This window comes from Lissotriton helveticus, chromosome 3_1, assembly GCF_964261635.1.
Source record: "Lissotriton helveticus chromosome 3_1, aLisHel1.1, whole genome shotgun sequence".
Lineage (NCBI taxonomy): Eukaryota > Metazoa > Chordata > Amphibia > Caudata > Salamandridae > Lissotriton > Lissotriton helveticus.
The window spans coordinates 372,773,428-372,788,934 of record NC_136061.1 but is presented as its reverse complement, the minus strand read 5'-3'; the positions used below and the strand labels follow the sequence as shown (position 1 = coordinate 372,788,934).

The following is a 15,507-nucleotide window of genomic DNA, read 5'->3' as shown; positions in this document are numbered from 1 at the left end:
CGTGTTCGTCGACGGTCGTCGAGGAACTCGATGAATTCGCCTCTTCCTTTGCTGACTCCTCGTCGATGAAGTTCTCTGGAGTCTTCTGATGACCTTCCTTGGTGATTTCTGTCTTTTCTTCTCTTCTTTCTCCAAAAATGTCTGGAGCCCAAACGGGAACGATCCAGACCCGACCGCCGAAAAAAAGAATCTGAAGATGGCGCCCAAGAGTGGGAGCTTCCGCAGGAAGCATGCCGACGTCACCGGAAATACACCCAGGAGGTGTGACGCCGACGCCCACCTGGGCTAAAGAAAAGACTACGAATCCGGACCCAACCACAAGTCCGCGGAATAATGCACAGCATAGTGAATCCAGAAAGATTCACGCTGCAAAAATATTGTTTTTTAAAGTTTGTATGTGAAAAAAGTTTTCCTTGGAGTAATTGTTAACCAACCTTTGAAAAATAACATAAAATTGAAAGTAATACTGATTTAAATAGCAAGCAAGGTGGGTTCAATTTCCTCTATACATTGGCTCAGCCCCCATGGCTTCATAGGGACCCCCCTTACTTCCATGTACTCTGAGAGATGAGGTAAACACAAAGTGTACCCCTAAAGTAAGGATGGCTATTACATCTTCAGGCTCTGAGGTGATTGGTGTTGCTGGCAATGACTACAGTTCAGGTTTACCAGCCTCTTTACCTGCGCACTTGGTGGGGGAGGGCACTTCCAGTCCCACAATAATGGGGTATGTGTAGCGATAGTTACGCATGATTGTGCATTTCTGTGGTAGAATGAATGGAGGGAGTCGCTTTGCTTGGGTCTAGCGCCCATATGGATATGGAATATGGATCCGTACGTTGATCACTTTCAACTGACCTGACTTGGGTTGTCTGCACAAGAAGTCATTCTAAAACCAAGGGCAACGAGCCAATGGCCTTTTCCCCCAGTTGAGAAATAAGAAAAAAATAAAAAAAAGATTTAATGTGGTTGGATAAGGCTTCTCACTTATGCTGCCCACAAGTGATACATACTGTCCACTTCAAGCCAGTCGGCCGTAAGAGCTCTGGATGTTAAGAAGCTGAACACCTTTTTGTTCCCTAGATACTGACCTACCAAATAGTATTCTTACAATTACCTTCACCGCACTCTGCTCAGTCTTAGCGCTGTGATGTCCCTTTGGGATGAATGTCACGCTATACAATTACCTATAAATACAAAATACAAAAGAACCCCTTGCATGAGTGTCTTGTAGAAGCACTGCACTGCAAATGACAGAACATCTGCTGGGAAGGTTTGTGCCAAGCCTGAATACTAACAACACGTTGCTACTGAGACAAGAGTGCGAGAAAAGTTGCTGGACTGACGTATGAGGAGAGAAGCGGCCTACTGATACCCATGTATAGGATCTGCACAAACCCCAGCTGACTTACAAATCAGACTGTAGGATGTCTTAAGAAGCCGTGATCACCCAAGAGTCCTGAGATTCCTGCAGGCCAGAAGATCAGTAAGCAAGACAAATCCAAATAACAAGAAAAATACATCAATTGGGTGATGGAACTACAGAGATGCTTTCTTGAACCGTCACCGGTGAGCTTACATAGTCCCTCACTCATATCCTTAGGCTGCCCAAAACGGCTTTTCCTTGTCCAGAGAGACCTAGAGATCCTGCACCTTTGTACTGTTGGTGTGGTGTCATGTTCCTGCTGCCTTGATTTTGGAAGCATTCAAACTATCTTTCAAGTACTTGCGATTTCAGAGGCATCATGATTTAAATATCAGCAGGTTAAAACTCTAAAGCACAGTTCCCATTTGAAACTGGTGAAGTCTTGTGCTCCAATGGGACAATATGTTAAGATAGCAAGGGCACTTACAGGCCCAAAGACATCCACAGGTCCAAAAGACTCAGTACCAAACAGGAGTTAGAATTTAAGACTAGGCTGCAAAGTACCTTTAAAAGTCAGTATTTCTGCAACATCAATGAAAGGAAAATGGGTTTGATAGCTCTGGTTACAGGGCAAATGACCTCCAGCAAGGGAAATAGCACAAGATCAGTGATGAAGAGAAGAACACCTTTTCCCATCTGTGATTGGATGAGGGAAATAGGTATTCTAGGGTTCCTGATAGTGTGGTGCAGTGCAGGCTTCACATCACTGGTAGTCATTCTTTCGTTGCTTTGATGTGAGTTTGGCCAGTTAGGCTGCAGGGTTCTTATTGTTCTTAGATGATTCACTGAATTATGGCCTGAGTGAATGGCCATTAACTGAAGAAGGTGAATGCCCGGCTGACCAGCCAAATGCATCATAAGCTTTAGGTTCTGTGCTCTGCTGATTTTGGATTGCTTCTCTGCTGGTCTTTACATTTTGCATACAGACGATCTCTCTCAGTAGTGGCATGATGGACTGGAGTCCAGCCTGAGTAATTATCAGTCATTGAAATGAAACCTGGCATTCCGCCCATCACTTTTGTATTTTTTTAAGTGAGATGCCCTAAGTGCGACTTGTATGCCCCGACATGGGTCTGCTGCTCACTGTGCCAGTGGACTCAAGCAGCACCTCATGATAGCAAAAACCAGTTTGGGGCTGCTTTTGTTTCCTTCTAGAGAGGACCTGGTTAAGAAGTTCAGGGTGGACAGTTCTGATTGGAGCAGGACTAAAGGATTGATTTAGACTTTGGCAGGCAGGGGTAAGTCCCTCGGTATGGCGGAGTACTGGACTGCCACCATACCGAGGGTCCTCTAGCTAAATTTAAATTTGTCTGCCAAACCTGCAACTCTAAACTTTGTCAGGAACCTTTTTCACGGCGGTCCTGTCTGTATGTTAAAAAGGATGGTGGCCACACTGCATGGGTGATTTCAACTTATTTACTGTCCCTTACGTCCACTTTTTTATTGCAGTAATTAAGAGGAAAAACTGGTCTTCTGACCGCCCACTCTAAATCGAGCGGGTGGTTGAATGGCCAAAACTCCAGTAGCACTTACTACATCGGGATGTCAGAGGAGTATATCAGTGATGGGGACAGAATAGCATCTGTTGCTGACATACTTAGTCCACCCGTCTTTACACCAGACGGGCGAATCTTCAGTTTGCTGAGGCAGGAGCTCTGTCGCTGCTGTGACTCTATATCACCCCTAAGTCTAACCGCAGTGATAGCTTTGTTCAAATGTTTATCTCTCCTCTTTGTTCAGGAAGTCAGATGTCAGGCTTGTCAGAATCAGCCTTGGGAATGTTCATATAGGGCTGGAATAACAGTTTTTCTTGGGGTAGCCAGGTCCCTCTTGAGCAAAAATGATATACTATTTTATAATGTTTTGTGTTAGGCTGTCTGCTAAACCTTCAGACCGCCTGCAATCTCCTTTCTGAAAGTCTTGATTTATGGCTGCTATTAGATGAAAAACAACTGCTGATAAGTCAGCTCTCAGGGACAGATGCATTAAGGATAAAATCCTTGCAGAGGCGAGAAACTAGCTTTGCCAATGCTTGTTTTCTCAGTTGTCACTTAACATTTTTGGAACCCTCTCTTGCTCTGGTATGTCCGGCTCTGCTTATAAGTCACAATGAAAGAAATTCAAATCATTGTCCAAACCACACCCTTAATCTAGTACTAATTTGAACGTTTAAGGCCTTTCCCTGTTGCGGAATGGGACAGCAATGCTGACTTCAAAAATGAATCAATTTTCTCACGTTTTGGAAAGTGAGTATTCTGGGGTGAAGGATGTGTCAAATCTAAAGAACTGAAACCAAAACCCTCCTATAGCTGTTTGAAGCTAGTGAGATAGCAAAATGAAGCCTGCCCATCTGCTGCTGCACTGACCAATAAAAGCAAGAGAAAGGAGAGTGAGAGCAAGCTTACCACTGCTAAGTAAGAGAAAGGAGAGGGCCGAGTAAGCCTACCAATGGTAAGGAAGAGAAAGGAGAGTGATGAGCAAGACCACCAATGGTAAGTAAGAGAAAAGAGAGTGACGAACAAGCCTACAAATGGTAAGTAATTAGTGGGTTCTAAGCCCCTTTTTAGATTTTTTAAAAAGAACAATTAACTTCCAAGAAATAGCGCAAGCACTGCTTCAGGCTGGACCTAAAAATGGGTATTCTGACAGGACCTAAGGGAGGCCTTGCATCTACTTGCGTCTGTGTAACTGCTATGCCGAAGCCCTTGGACCCCTGAGTAGTATCCTCTATTTTAATGTGTAAGTTAATGCATTTGTATTTTGTAGATTGAGTGGGTACAATATGTTTGAGGCATATGAGCTGCAGATTGTACACTATGCATAGATCGCCAACTGGTGTTGGGCTCGGATGCTTGCACTTTGTTGTTGTCTTGAAAGAGTCTTGTAGTCATGAGATAGGTGACTCCTCCCTTGGACGACAGTGCGCATGGGCATCGACTCCATCCTTAGATTGTTTTTTTCTGCCATCGCGTTCAGATGTAACTTTTGCGCTCCGGTTCTGTACCGTGTTTTCCAAACCTTTTCGACGCGCAAACTATCTACAACTCGACGGTATTGTTTTCGATGGCATAATCTTCGACGCGCATCGCAACTACTCGAGTTGAGTCTTCCACGTGGGCTGCAAGCCTATCGAAGCCGTTCGGGCCTACAGCACATGGAAAGGGCTCCATTCAAAAAATGCCCCCAGTGTGGAGCGAAAGTCCCACTCAGTGACTATCACAAGATCTGTAACCTGTGCCTCTCGCCCGAGCACGAAGAGAACAATTGCCAGGCCTGCCCCTCTTTTCAATCCAAGAAAACCATCCGTGATCGCTGGGCCTGACGACACATCATGGCGCAGCGAGCAGCTCCGGCACCAGTGGACATCTTCGATGAAGGCCCCGATGTCTCGGAGGAGGACTCTGAGGACCTCGAAATCGTCTCCGAAGCAGACCACTCACTCAGATGACCACATCACTCCTGGTCAACAAGTGAGTACAACTACCCCTACCCCAACTCCACCCGAAAAAATGAAGGCCCTGGTCAAGACTTCGCCTGCTGGCCCCAGTCGCGACCGAAAACAACCTTCAGAAGCCCTGCCCTCCGGCCCGGCTCTGAAGATAAAGGACAAGCCTTCCAGTTGCTCAGGACCGAGCAAAGCGCACATCAGTGTCACGCAGGTGCCTTCGGCACCAAAGACGGGAGAGCAACCTACTCCCAAAAAGAAGTTGGTACCGACCACCTCGACGCCAAAAGAAAAACCATTGGATCCGAAGCCAAAGCCTTCGGAACCGAAAAAGACTTCCGTCTCCATAGCCAAGCCAAAGGACCCAAAACCACCTCCCAAGGCCTCGGAGCAGAAATCCACACCCCGCACGGACCCGAAGAAGTCGGCACTGAAAGCAGTTAACGAAGAGGAAGAACTTTGGTTGATCTCAAGCAGAAACAACTCTATATGGACCCCAAAACAGGACGTGTGGCTACTGTTCCACACAACAAGAGGAAGCTGGACACACCAGACACTCCTGCAGTGCCTGTAAAGAAAAAAGACGGTGCCACTTAACCTATAAGACCCTCTTCTCCTATTCTTCCTCCTAAGCCTGTCTCTCCTCCACAGCCTCCAAAACTCCCACCTCATGCACCACAGGATGATGATGATGGTAATTTAGGGACTGTGGAAGGCAACAATGACCCTTTCACTGACACTGATGATGACACAGACACACCACAAGACAATTGGGACTATTATGATGATCCAATAGATCCCCCAGATCTCCCTGATCCCCAGCCATATCCAACAAAACCATCTCCCCCAGATGACAATATTGGCTTTGGTCAGCTTGTAAATAGAGCTGCTGTCTACCATGGTGTTCACATGCATTCAGACCCTGCAGACGAGGACTTCCTTCTAGACACCTTCGAACAGTCACAGAAAACTGTCCAAATCCTGCCAATGCTAAAAGGGGTCTTTAAACATGCCCCCGACATTTTTAAAGACCCTGTAAGAGCTAGTATTCTCAATCCCAGGATTGACAAAAAATATAAATCTGCCCCAGATGATCCCACCTACATAAAAGGGCAGCTACCCATAGACTCACTAGTGGTAGCTAACACTAGGAAACGCGCCAACTCTCAAACCTACGGTGATGCACCACCTCTGGATAAGGAATCTAAGTTGTTAGATGCCTCTGGCAAGAGAGTTGCTGCCCAAGCAGCTAATACCTGGCGCATAGCTAACACCCACACATTACTTGCTAGGTACGATAGGGCTCACTATAAAAGCGCTGCGAGGCCTCCGGGTAGTTACGCGCTATATAAGTGCAATTTTTCATTTCATTTCATTTCATTTCACTATAACCGACTAGAAACCCTATTACAATATTTACCTGATCAATACAAAACCCAGGCAAATGATTTAATTCAAGAGGACAAATTAATAACCAACACATCAATCAAGTGTGCCCTTGATGCAGCAGGCACAGCCTCTAGGTCTTTTAATACTAATGTGCTACTTAGACGACATGCCTGGTTACGCATTTCAGGCTTTAAACAGGAGGTACACACAACTGTCCTCAACCAGCCGTTCAATCAGGAACAACTTTTTGGACCGGCTGTAGACACTGCTCTCGAGAAGATGAACAAGCATTTACAATGCAATGGTCTCGGCATTGTTAAAGTTGGAGCTATTGCCATTGCTCATGACATTCCTTAGGTTACCTAAAAGAGTTGGGGGGTTTTTGGCATCTATATTGCCCCCAATTTTTTAGCAAAATGCCCAGATAGTTAGAGACTTTTTCCTTTCTAAGTATGGCATTATCCCAAAAACAGACACAAAGAGGAAATGATCCTTTTTTTTAAGGGAAGTCTGTTTTTCCAGGGAAAAGCCGTAAACACATGTTCCGGAATTGTAAGACAAAACAGTAGACTGGGCAAAGTAGTCACCCAGGGACCTGGGAAACTTGGCAGCTATGTAATGATATGCGAGCAGCCTATGTGAGAAATATTCTTTTGCCCAAACATTACTTCCGAAAAAGCGGTGCATTGTGGTATTTGTAGTCTTACTAGTCAGTTGGTGCTAGCTTCACTTCACACAAAGCAGGTGCCCTTACAACACATTGCTGTTATGTCAATAGGAGTTAATTTCTAGGCACAGACCTCTCACCCCCCCATCCCCCAACCCCCTCTGGCGGCACTTTGTCTCTCCAACAACAGTGAATGGACTTTCCTGTAAAACAGAGAAATACTCTATTAGCGGCATCAAAGGCAGTCTGGCAGCCATGTCTCTTGTGGTGGCGAGTGTTTTGTGTTTGAGTGAAAGGCTGCGAGTGAAAGGCACAGCGGAGAAGGGGTGGGGCACTTCTTAGAAAACCATTGGTACTGACAGGATGTTAGAAGTGTGCAGAAAAAGGGAGTTCTGCCGTGAGTGAGATCTGATCGCCATATTGTACAGGGTGTACCAGGGAGGGGTCGCATAACCATTAACCCTGTCTCCTCTCTGTGCCAGAGCATGCTGATGAGGTGCTGACAGGCAGGTGCATGGCCTATGTGTGAGAGAGGGGGTGCAGAGGACTGCAGGGGGCGCTGAGGGGCTTAGTGTCCTGGAGATGATGGATTCCAGGCCGTTTTGTGATATTACTGAAGGGGAGCCTAATGAGAGCCCGAGTGCCATGGATGCTTAGAACTTGCGTTGTGTGTGTGTTTTTTAAGATTATTTCGAGATATTTGGTTTTTGCTTATAGAATTGGATAGTGAAAGTCTCAGCCAAAACAGGCAGTGGACATTGAAAACTTTCTACATGACAAAGATTCAGGTGGCAAAAAATGCAGATAGTGAGAATGCTTAACCCGATACAGGCGCAGGATACATAAGAAACCAAATAAAACCTTGATGTTCGCGGCATGGGCTAAAAGCTGGTTTTGCTAATCTCTGGGACTCGAGGGCTGACATATATAAACATCCTAACACTGGGGATCAGAGAAAGTGCACATCAAGGGGGCTTCCCAAAACAAGTTACTTGTGCTCCGAGGGGGTGAGGTGGCTAAAGCGAAGAGAGGCTCCCTGAGCGACGTGTGCTCCGAGGAGGTGGAGGGGGAGGGGGGCGGGGACATGTTGAAGCAAGGAGACCTCAGTGTGCAGGGTAGTGCCTGCAGAATTTCTTCTCGTTAGGGGTGGGGGGCGGCATCTGTTTCTAATTAGCATGGCTGCGCTAAGGCATTAAGGGCAGTGCTGCTCTCTGAAAGAGGTGCTCTGAGTCTCCAGTGCGTGATTGAGCCTTACTGGCAGGGGGAGGGGTCCTCTCTAGTGAGAAACGCATGAATACTTATGTGGAAGCACTTGGACGGGACCTCGGATCTAGCTGCCGGTAGACCAAACAAGCTCTGCGTTTCACCGCTCCACATCACATTTTGATGACTTGAGCAGTAATTGAAATGTAAAAGCCCTACTAATACCTAATGGTCTCACCATCAAGGCTTATGTGGCTGTGGCTGACTCGCTTGATCATTTTCAAAACCTCCAACTTGCAAGGGGTCAAACTCCTACCCTTGTGCATTTTTTAAGAAGTGAGCTAACTGTTCAACACTCATACTGGACTCGCGCTTTATCATGTGTCCGTAACATAACATAACAGACAGAGGCCTAGCTAAACACTAGTGCAGCAGGTGTAGTGATAGGGAGGCCGAGAGATGGGAGGGGAGAAAAGCAACACAATTAATACTGTGTTGTTTTAGAACACTACCTGTGACAAAGTGGCCCATTAATCAACCTTACGCGAGGGCCCTCGGTTTCCTTGCTACGCACCTGCACCAACATTATCCAGGTATATTTTTTCATCTTGCTTCACACTCGGATACCTCTTTTGGTACGCACGTGCCTGTGTCACTGTTTAGTGTATACTCAACCGGTCTTGGACAATGCTTCACCTTCCTGCGCCACCATGTTGCGCTGTGCCAGGATTCCACAGAGCGGCGGTTGGCTCAGAGCGAGACTGGCTAAAACCCTGGTAATGCAGAATCTAAAGCTTTAAGTGAAGCTCGCAGCGTAGCTAAGTCTTCGGCAAAATGAGCAATTTACAAATCCTGCTACTTTTCCGAGCACAGCATTTCAGCCTTCTCACGTTCATTAACATGCATTAAACAAGTGATTGCTGCAGAATCTAAAGCTTTAAGTGAAGCTCGCAGCGTAGCTAAGTCTTCGGCAAAATGAGCAATTTACAAATCCTGCTACTTTTCCGAGCACAGCATTTCAGCCTTCTCATGTTCATTAACATGCATTAAACAAGTGATTGCTCAGTGCCTGCCTGTTAATCATCGCCGCGCGCCTCTCTGCAGACTCCCCCTGCATTCCAGAGAGGCGAGCGACGCGATCCGGTCAGCCCTGGAATGCCGTGGAGACAAGACCTGGCCGCGCGCACAACGTTATCCTATGGAAAAACGCTGCACGCGGCCAGGTCTTGTCTCCCTTCGGCGTCTCAGACTGCTGAGACGCCGACAATAGTTCTCGGCGAGAACGCGCTTTCAGCGTGTTATAGCCGAGCCCTAAAAAGGACACAGAGACTTGTCTCCATCCACACATGGGTCCTTTCATCGCTCCTTCTATAGAGGAGCATCCAAAAACATTGGAACAGAGACCGCCTCCTCTTCCTGCAAAAACACCACGCAAACATCAACCAACAGAGGATATTTTAGAGGCGGATACAGAGGAAATAACAACAAAGGGAGAGGCTGAGGTAACAACAACACTCGCGCCTCCCCCACTAATAAACAGTGACTTCCCTAAACTCCCTCCAGACCATTCCACTCCAGTCCAGTCGGGGGGAGACTCTCACAGTTCCTACCTGTCTGGGATTCCATCACAACAGACAACTGGGTAAGACAAATTATCCAGTATGGTTACTGCCTGGAACTTACAGCAACCCCGCTCACCATACCACCCAAACAGCGTCCAATGTCCTCTGAACACCTCACACTCTTAAAACAAGAGGTTGTCTCACTGTATCAAAAGCACGCAATAGAACCAGTTCCCTTACAGCATCAAGGAACAGGGGTTTACTCGCTGTATTTCCTAATCCCCACAAAGGACGGGACACTAAGGCCAATACTCAACCGCAGACCCCTCAATCTCTATATACAGTCAGATCATTTTCATATGATCACTCTCCAACGGGTCCTCCCACTGCTGCAACAAGGCGACTTCCTTGCCACACTAGATCTCAAGGATGCCTACTTCCACATAACCATACACCCTATTGACTGGAAGTATTTAAGATTCATAGTGGACGGACAACATTATCAGCACAAAGTCCTTCCATTCCGGGTGACCACCGCACCCAGAGTGTTCACAAAGTGCCTTGCGGTGGTAGCAGCACACTTGAGAAGACAACAAATCCATGTCTTTCCATATCTCGGCGACTGGCTAATAAAAGCCAAGTCATTCAACCAGTGTGTTCATCACACTCATCAAACCATCCAGCTGCGAAATGACTTGGGATTCACAGTAAACTACCCCAAGGAAAATCTTCAGCCCTTCCACATACATCAGTATCTAGGGGCCACAGTAGATACCTCCAGAGCTCTGGCATATCCCAATCCAGCCAGAATAGCCAGTATGCAAGCCTGAATCGACAAATTTCAACCACAGCACTCCCTCCCACCAAGGGTATTCATGCAACTCGTAGGAATGATGGCCTCTTGCATCTTTATCGTACCTCATGCAAGACTTCAGATGCGCTCCTTACAGAAATGCCTAGCATGTCAGTGGGTCTTGTGTTGGTGGACAGCCGCACGCATCGCTCTCTGCAGAGGTGAAACACACAAAACCTGTCCAAAGGGCGGCCGATCCTCGAGCCAGTTCAACAGATAGTGCTAACAGCAGATGCATCACGCCCCGGTTGGGGAGCCCATCTACTACACCATACAATTCAAGGCAAATGGACCACTCAACAAAAAGTTCTCCATATCAATCACCTAGAATTACTGCCAATATTTCTAGCATTTAAATCATTCCAAGTACATCTACAGCACAAGACTGTCCTAGTCCGGACGGACAACATGACAGCCATGTATTACATACAGAAACAAGGAGGCACACATTTTTTGCAGCTGTCCCAGCTCGCACAAAACATTTGGAGATTGGCCATTCCACAAAACATATACCTGATGGCAGAACATCTTCCAGGAGTTCACAATCAGACTGCCAATCGCCTAAGTCAGCAGACACAGCAAATACACGAATGGGAACTTCATCCTCAAGTTCTTCAACCATTTTTCCAAATGTGGGGTCAACCAGGAATAAATCTGTTTGCCACACACGCAATGCAAAATGCCCGAACTTCGCCGCCAGGTTTCCACACCCATTGTCCAAAGGCAATGCAATATGGATGAACGGGTCACACAGATTTGAGGACGCTTTTCCGCCACTCCCACTGATTCCCCTAGTAGTACGCAAGCTCAGACAACAGTCTCTCAAGATGATCCTGGTGGCTCCCACATGGACACGCCAACCGTGTTTCACAACACTACTGGAACTCTCAGTAGTTCCACACCAAAACCTACGCCTCCCCCCAACATTGCTAACGCAGAAACATGGAGAGATAAGGGACCTCAATCCAGGTCAACTGAATCTAGCGATCTGGCTCCTGAAGTCCTAGAGTTTGGTTATCTTAACCTTCCACCGGACTGTATAAACATCATTAAAGAAGCCAGACGCCCTACTACTAGAGCTTGCTATGCAGCAAAATGGAAAAGATTTGTCATCTATTGTAATAACAATTATATTGATCCGCTGGACGCTTCCTTCCAGGACATCATTTACTACTTGCTACACTTGCAAAGATGTAATCTAGCATATTCATCCATACGATTACATCTAGCAGCACTTGCTGCGTTTTACAAAACAGACAACACTTGTCACTATTTAGAGTACCTGCAATTAAAGCCTTTATGGAGGGCCTTAAAAGAATAATTCCTCCCAGACTGCCACCCTCTCCGGTGTGGAATCTAAACATTGTTCTTACCATGCTCATGGGTCCCCCATTTGAACCTTCACATAAATGTGAACTTCAGTTCCTCACATGGAAAGTAGCTTTCCTTGTCGTAATTACCTCTCTCAGAAGGGTATGTGGGATCCAGGCTTTAACCATACAAGAACCATTCTTACAAATACATCGTAACAAAGTGGTTCTCGGAACAAATCCTTAATTCCTCCCCAAAGTCATCTCTGCTTTTCATCTTAACCAATCAGTTGAGTTATCGGTGTTTTTCCAAAACCCAGACTCTGTGGCAGAGAGAGCTCTTCACACACTAGACGTCAAAAGAGCATTACTTTATTACATTGACAGGACTAAACCCTTTCGCAAAACAAAACAACTGTTTGTAGCCTTCTCCCCACCTCATAAAGGTAAACCCATCTCCAAAGCTGGGATCACCAGGTGGATAGTAAAATGCATTATAATATGCTACCAAAAGGCTAAACACACATTAACAATTCCCCCTAGAGCACATTCAACATGCAAATTATGGGCTTCCATGGCATTCTTAGGGAACATTCCCTTAGATGACATATGTAAAGCAGCAACATGGTCTACCCCACACACCTTCACCAACCACTATTGTGTTGACTTGCAGGCTAAGCAACAAGCTTCTGTAGGCCAGGCTATTCTTACAACACTGTTTCAAACCACTGCAACAGATACAGGTGACCACAGCTAGGGGAGACACTGTTGTACAGTCTATGCATAGTGTACAATCTGCAGCTCATATGCCTCAAACAGAAAATGCTACTTACCAGTATGCATCTGTTCTTGGCATGTAGAGCTGCAGAGTTGTACACGCCCACCCGCCTTCCTGGAACCTGTATCTGTTCCAGTATTATATTAATTAGATACATTCACATGGATATCTCTTACTTCTTACTGACTCCATCATTTCCCATCATGGCTAAAAACAATCTAAGGATGGAGTCGATGCCCATGCGCACTATCGTCCAAGGGAGGAGTCACCTATCTCGTGACTAAAAAAGACTCTTCCAAGACAAAAACAAAGTGTAAGCATTCAAGCCCAACACCAGATGACGATCTCTGCATAGTGTACAACTCTGCAGCTCTACATGCCAAGAACAGATGCATACTGGTAAGTAGCATTTTCCTTTTGTTTCTATCCATCAGGGCCTACAAGGGGAGCTGACTGGAAAAGCTTCTCAAAGATCCTTTGGCAGTGACCTTGGAAAAACGGTTACACTTCCATACCCTGATAAACAGTTTCTACTCAATGAAGAAACAGAGTGCTCTACTGCTTAAATTGTTTTCTGGAAAAGTGTAAGGCTCGTGCATGCTTTGACAGATACATCAAAAGACACACAGATGATGGATGAAATGCAGAGCAAATCAAACATTCAACCCCAGTCAATTGCTCTCCATGCCACTGAATTTAAGCTAGCCTTGCTGATGATGGGTGATGCCCCGAAAGAGGTCCCAGTGTGCTTGTTTCCAGTCCAGGGAGGACCCAACATTGCAGCTCGGGCTGGACTGTTCCCATAGGGAACAAAGTCGAGACTGATTTGTATATGGCTGGGTCTGAACTGGAATGCATGGGGAGCACATAATCAATGGATTGAGGCCCAGATCTCTGTACTGGGTGAATGTCTGACATTGTGCAGCATTCTGTCCATCACTTGTTCTTTTTGTACTTGACAGAGACATCATCAGACAGAATCTGAAGCCTGTGCTACTCAGATCTAAACAACAATATTAAACAACAATATAACACTTCAAACATAGCTTGAGTTTCATGCTCACCACCCAGTCCCTTCCCAGTACTCTGCACATGTGCAGGTGTGAGAGCGAAGGTACTTACCCAACCGTGCCGGTGCGCTGTTGCTGACACGCTGAGGTCACTTTGGGGTGGAAGGTGCCCCTGCAGTGCAGTGCCGCCTCCTTTGTGAAGCACTACAGCAGGAAACACAGAGACACAAGGTAAGGGCAGGATCCCAGAAACCAACAAAGCAAAGCAGGAACTGCAGCCGGCACACTCACAAGGAGAGAGAAAGGGAGGGGGGGGGGGAGAGAGGGGGAGTGAGAGGGTGAGAGGGGGGAGAGAAAAAGAGGGAGTGGGGGGAACAGAGAGAGAGAGAGAGAGAGAGAGAGGGGGGAGGAGAGAGGGAGAGAGAAAGAGAAAGAAATAGAGGGGAAGGGAGACAGAGAGAGAAGGAGATGAAAGAGAGAGAGACATTGGGAGAGGAGGAGGGGAGAGAGAGAGATAGCAAGAAGGAGACGAGGGGCAGAGGAGAGAGAGAGAGAGTTAGAGAGAGACTGACTATATGTAAGCTGGGTGATTGTGATATGCTGTTTATACGTGAACATGCAGGGACTGATATATAAGCATATTTGTATACAGTGAAAATTACGTAATACATGTGAACATTTGCAAATAGTGAGCGCCACTCACTACATAGATACACCGCTAGTGTGATATTCTATTACATATCTGTATGCAGTCTGCATGATACACAGTACAGATGTTCATACTTAAAAAAGTTTAATGTGATGCAATGCCCACATATTTACACACAGCAGGTGTGGTGCAATGTATGTGTATAGGAGTATGCTGTGAGATACGCTGTCTACAGGCTGAATTAACAAGCATTAGAAATGCAATCGGGCTCGGATTTATTTGAGTTTGAGCTAATGGCATTGTAAATGCCAATGTATTGTTGCTATGTGTTATGGAGTGTGTTCATGTGGTGTGTACTGCCAGTGATCTCCTTGTGAGTGTGCGAATATTGCACCGTTACTGCCTGTGATGTCCTTCTTGTGAGTGTGAGAAGCTTGCACCTCTGCTGCCTGTGGTCTCCTTGTGAGTGTAAGAAGCTTGCACAGCTGCTGCCTGTGATGTCCTACTCACTACTCTACTCTACTCACTACTCTACTCTACTCACTACTCTACTCTACTCACTACTCTACTCTACTCACTACTCTACTCACTACTCTACTCACTACTCTGCACTCACTACTCTACTCACTACTCTACTCACTACTCACTACTCTACTCTCTACTCACTACACTCACTACTCACTACTCTACTCACTACTCTGCACTCACTACTCACTACTCTGCACTCACTACTCTACTCACTACTATACTCTCCACTCACTACTCACTACTCTACTCTACTCACTACTCTACTCACTACTCTACACTACTCTACTCACTACTCTACTCACTACTCGACTCACTACTTTCTACTCACTACTCTACTCACTACTCAACTCACTACTCACTTCTCTACTCACTACTCTGCACTCACTACTCACTACTCTACTCACTACTCACTACTCTGCACTCACTACTCACTACTCTACTCACTACTCTACTCACTACTCAACTCACTACTCAACTCACTACTCACTTCTCTACTCACTACTCACTACTCTGCACTCACTACTTTAGTCACCTCACTACTCTACTCACCTCACTACTCTAATCACTACTCTACTCACTACTCACTACTCTACTCACTACTCTGCACTCACTACTCACTACTCTGCACTCACTACTCACTACTCTGCACTCACTACTCACTACTCTACTCACTACTCTACTCACTAC

The 15,507-nt window shown here is 46.1% G+C and overlaps 1 protein-coding gene across 2 annotated transcripts in view; it reads right to left on the bottom strand.

Annotated features, from left to right (window-relative positions):
- RAB34 (RAB34, member RAS oncogene family) overlaps positions 1-15,507 on the bottom strand; it is a 93,543-nt gene that overhangs the window by 63,640 nt on the left and 14,396 nt on the right. For both annotated transcript variants that reach the window (XM_078680106.1, XM_078680105.1), the window contains exon 3: positions 13,756-13,847. In XM_078680106.1, the coding sequence (XP_078536232.1) occupies positions 13,756-13,847 (92 nt within the window). The remainder of the gene's footprint in view (positions 1-13,755; positions 13,848-15,507) is intronic.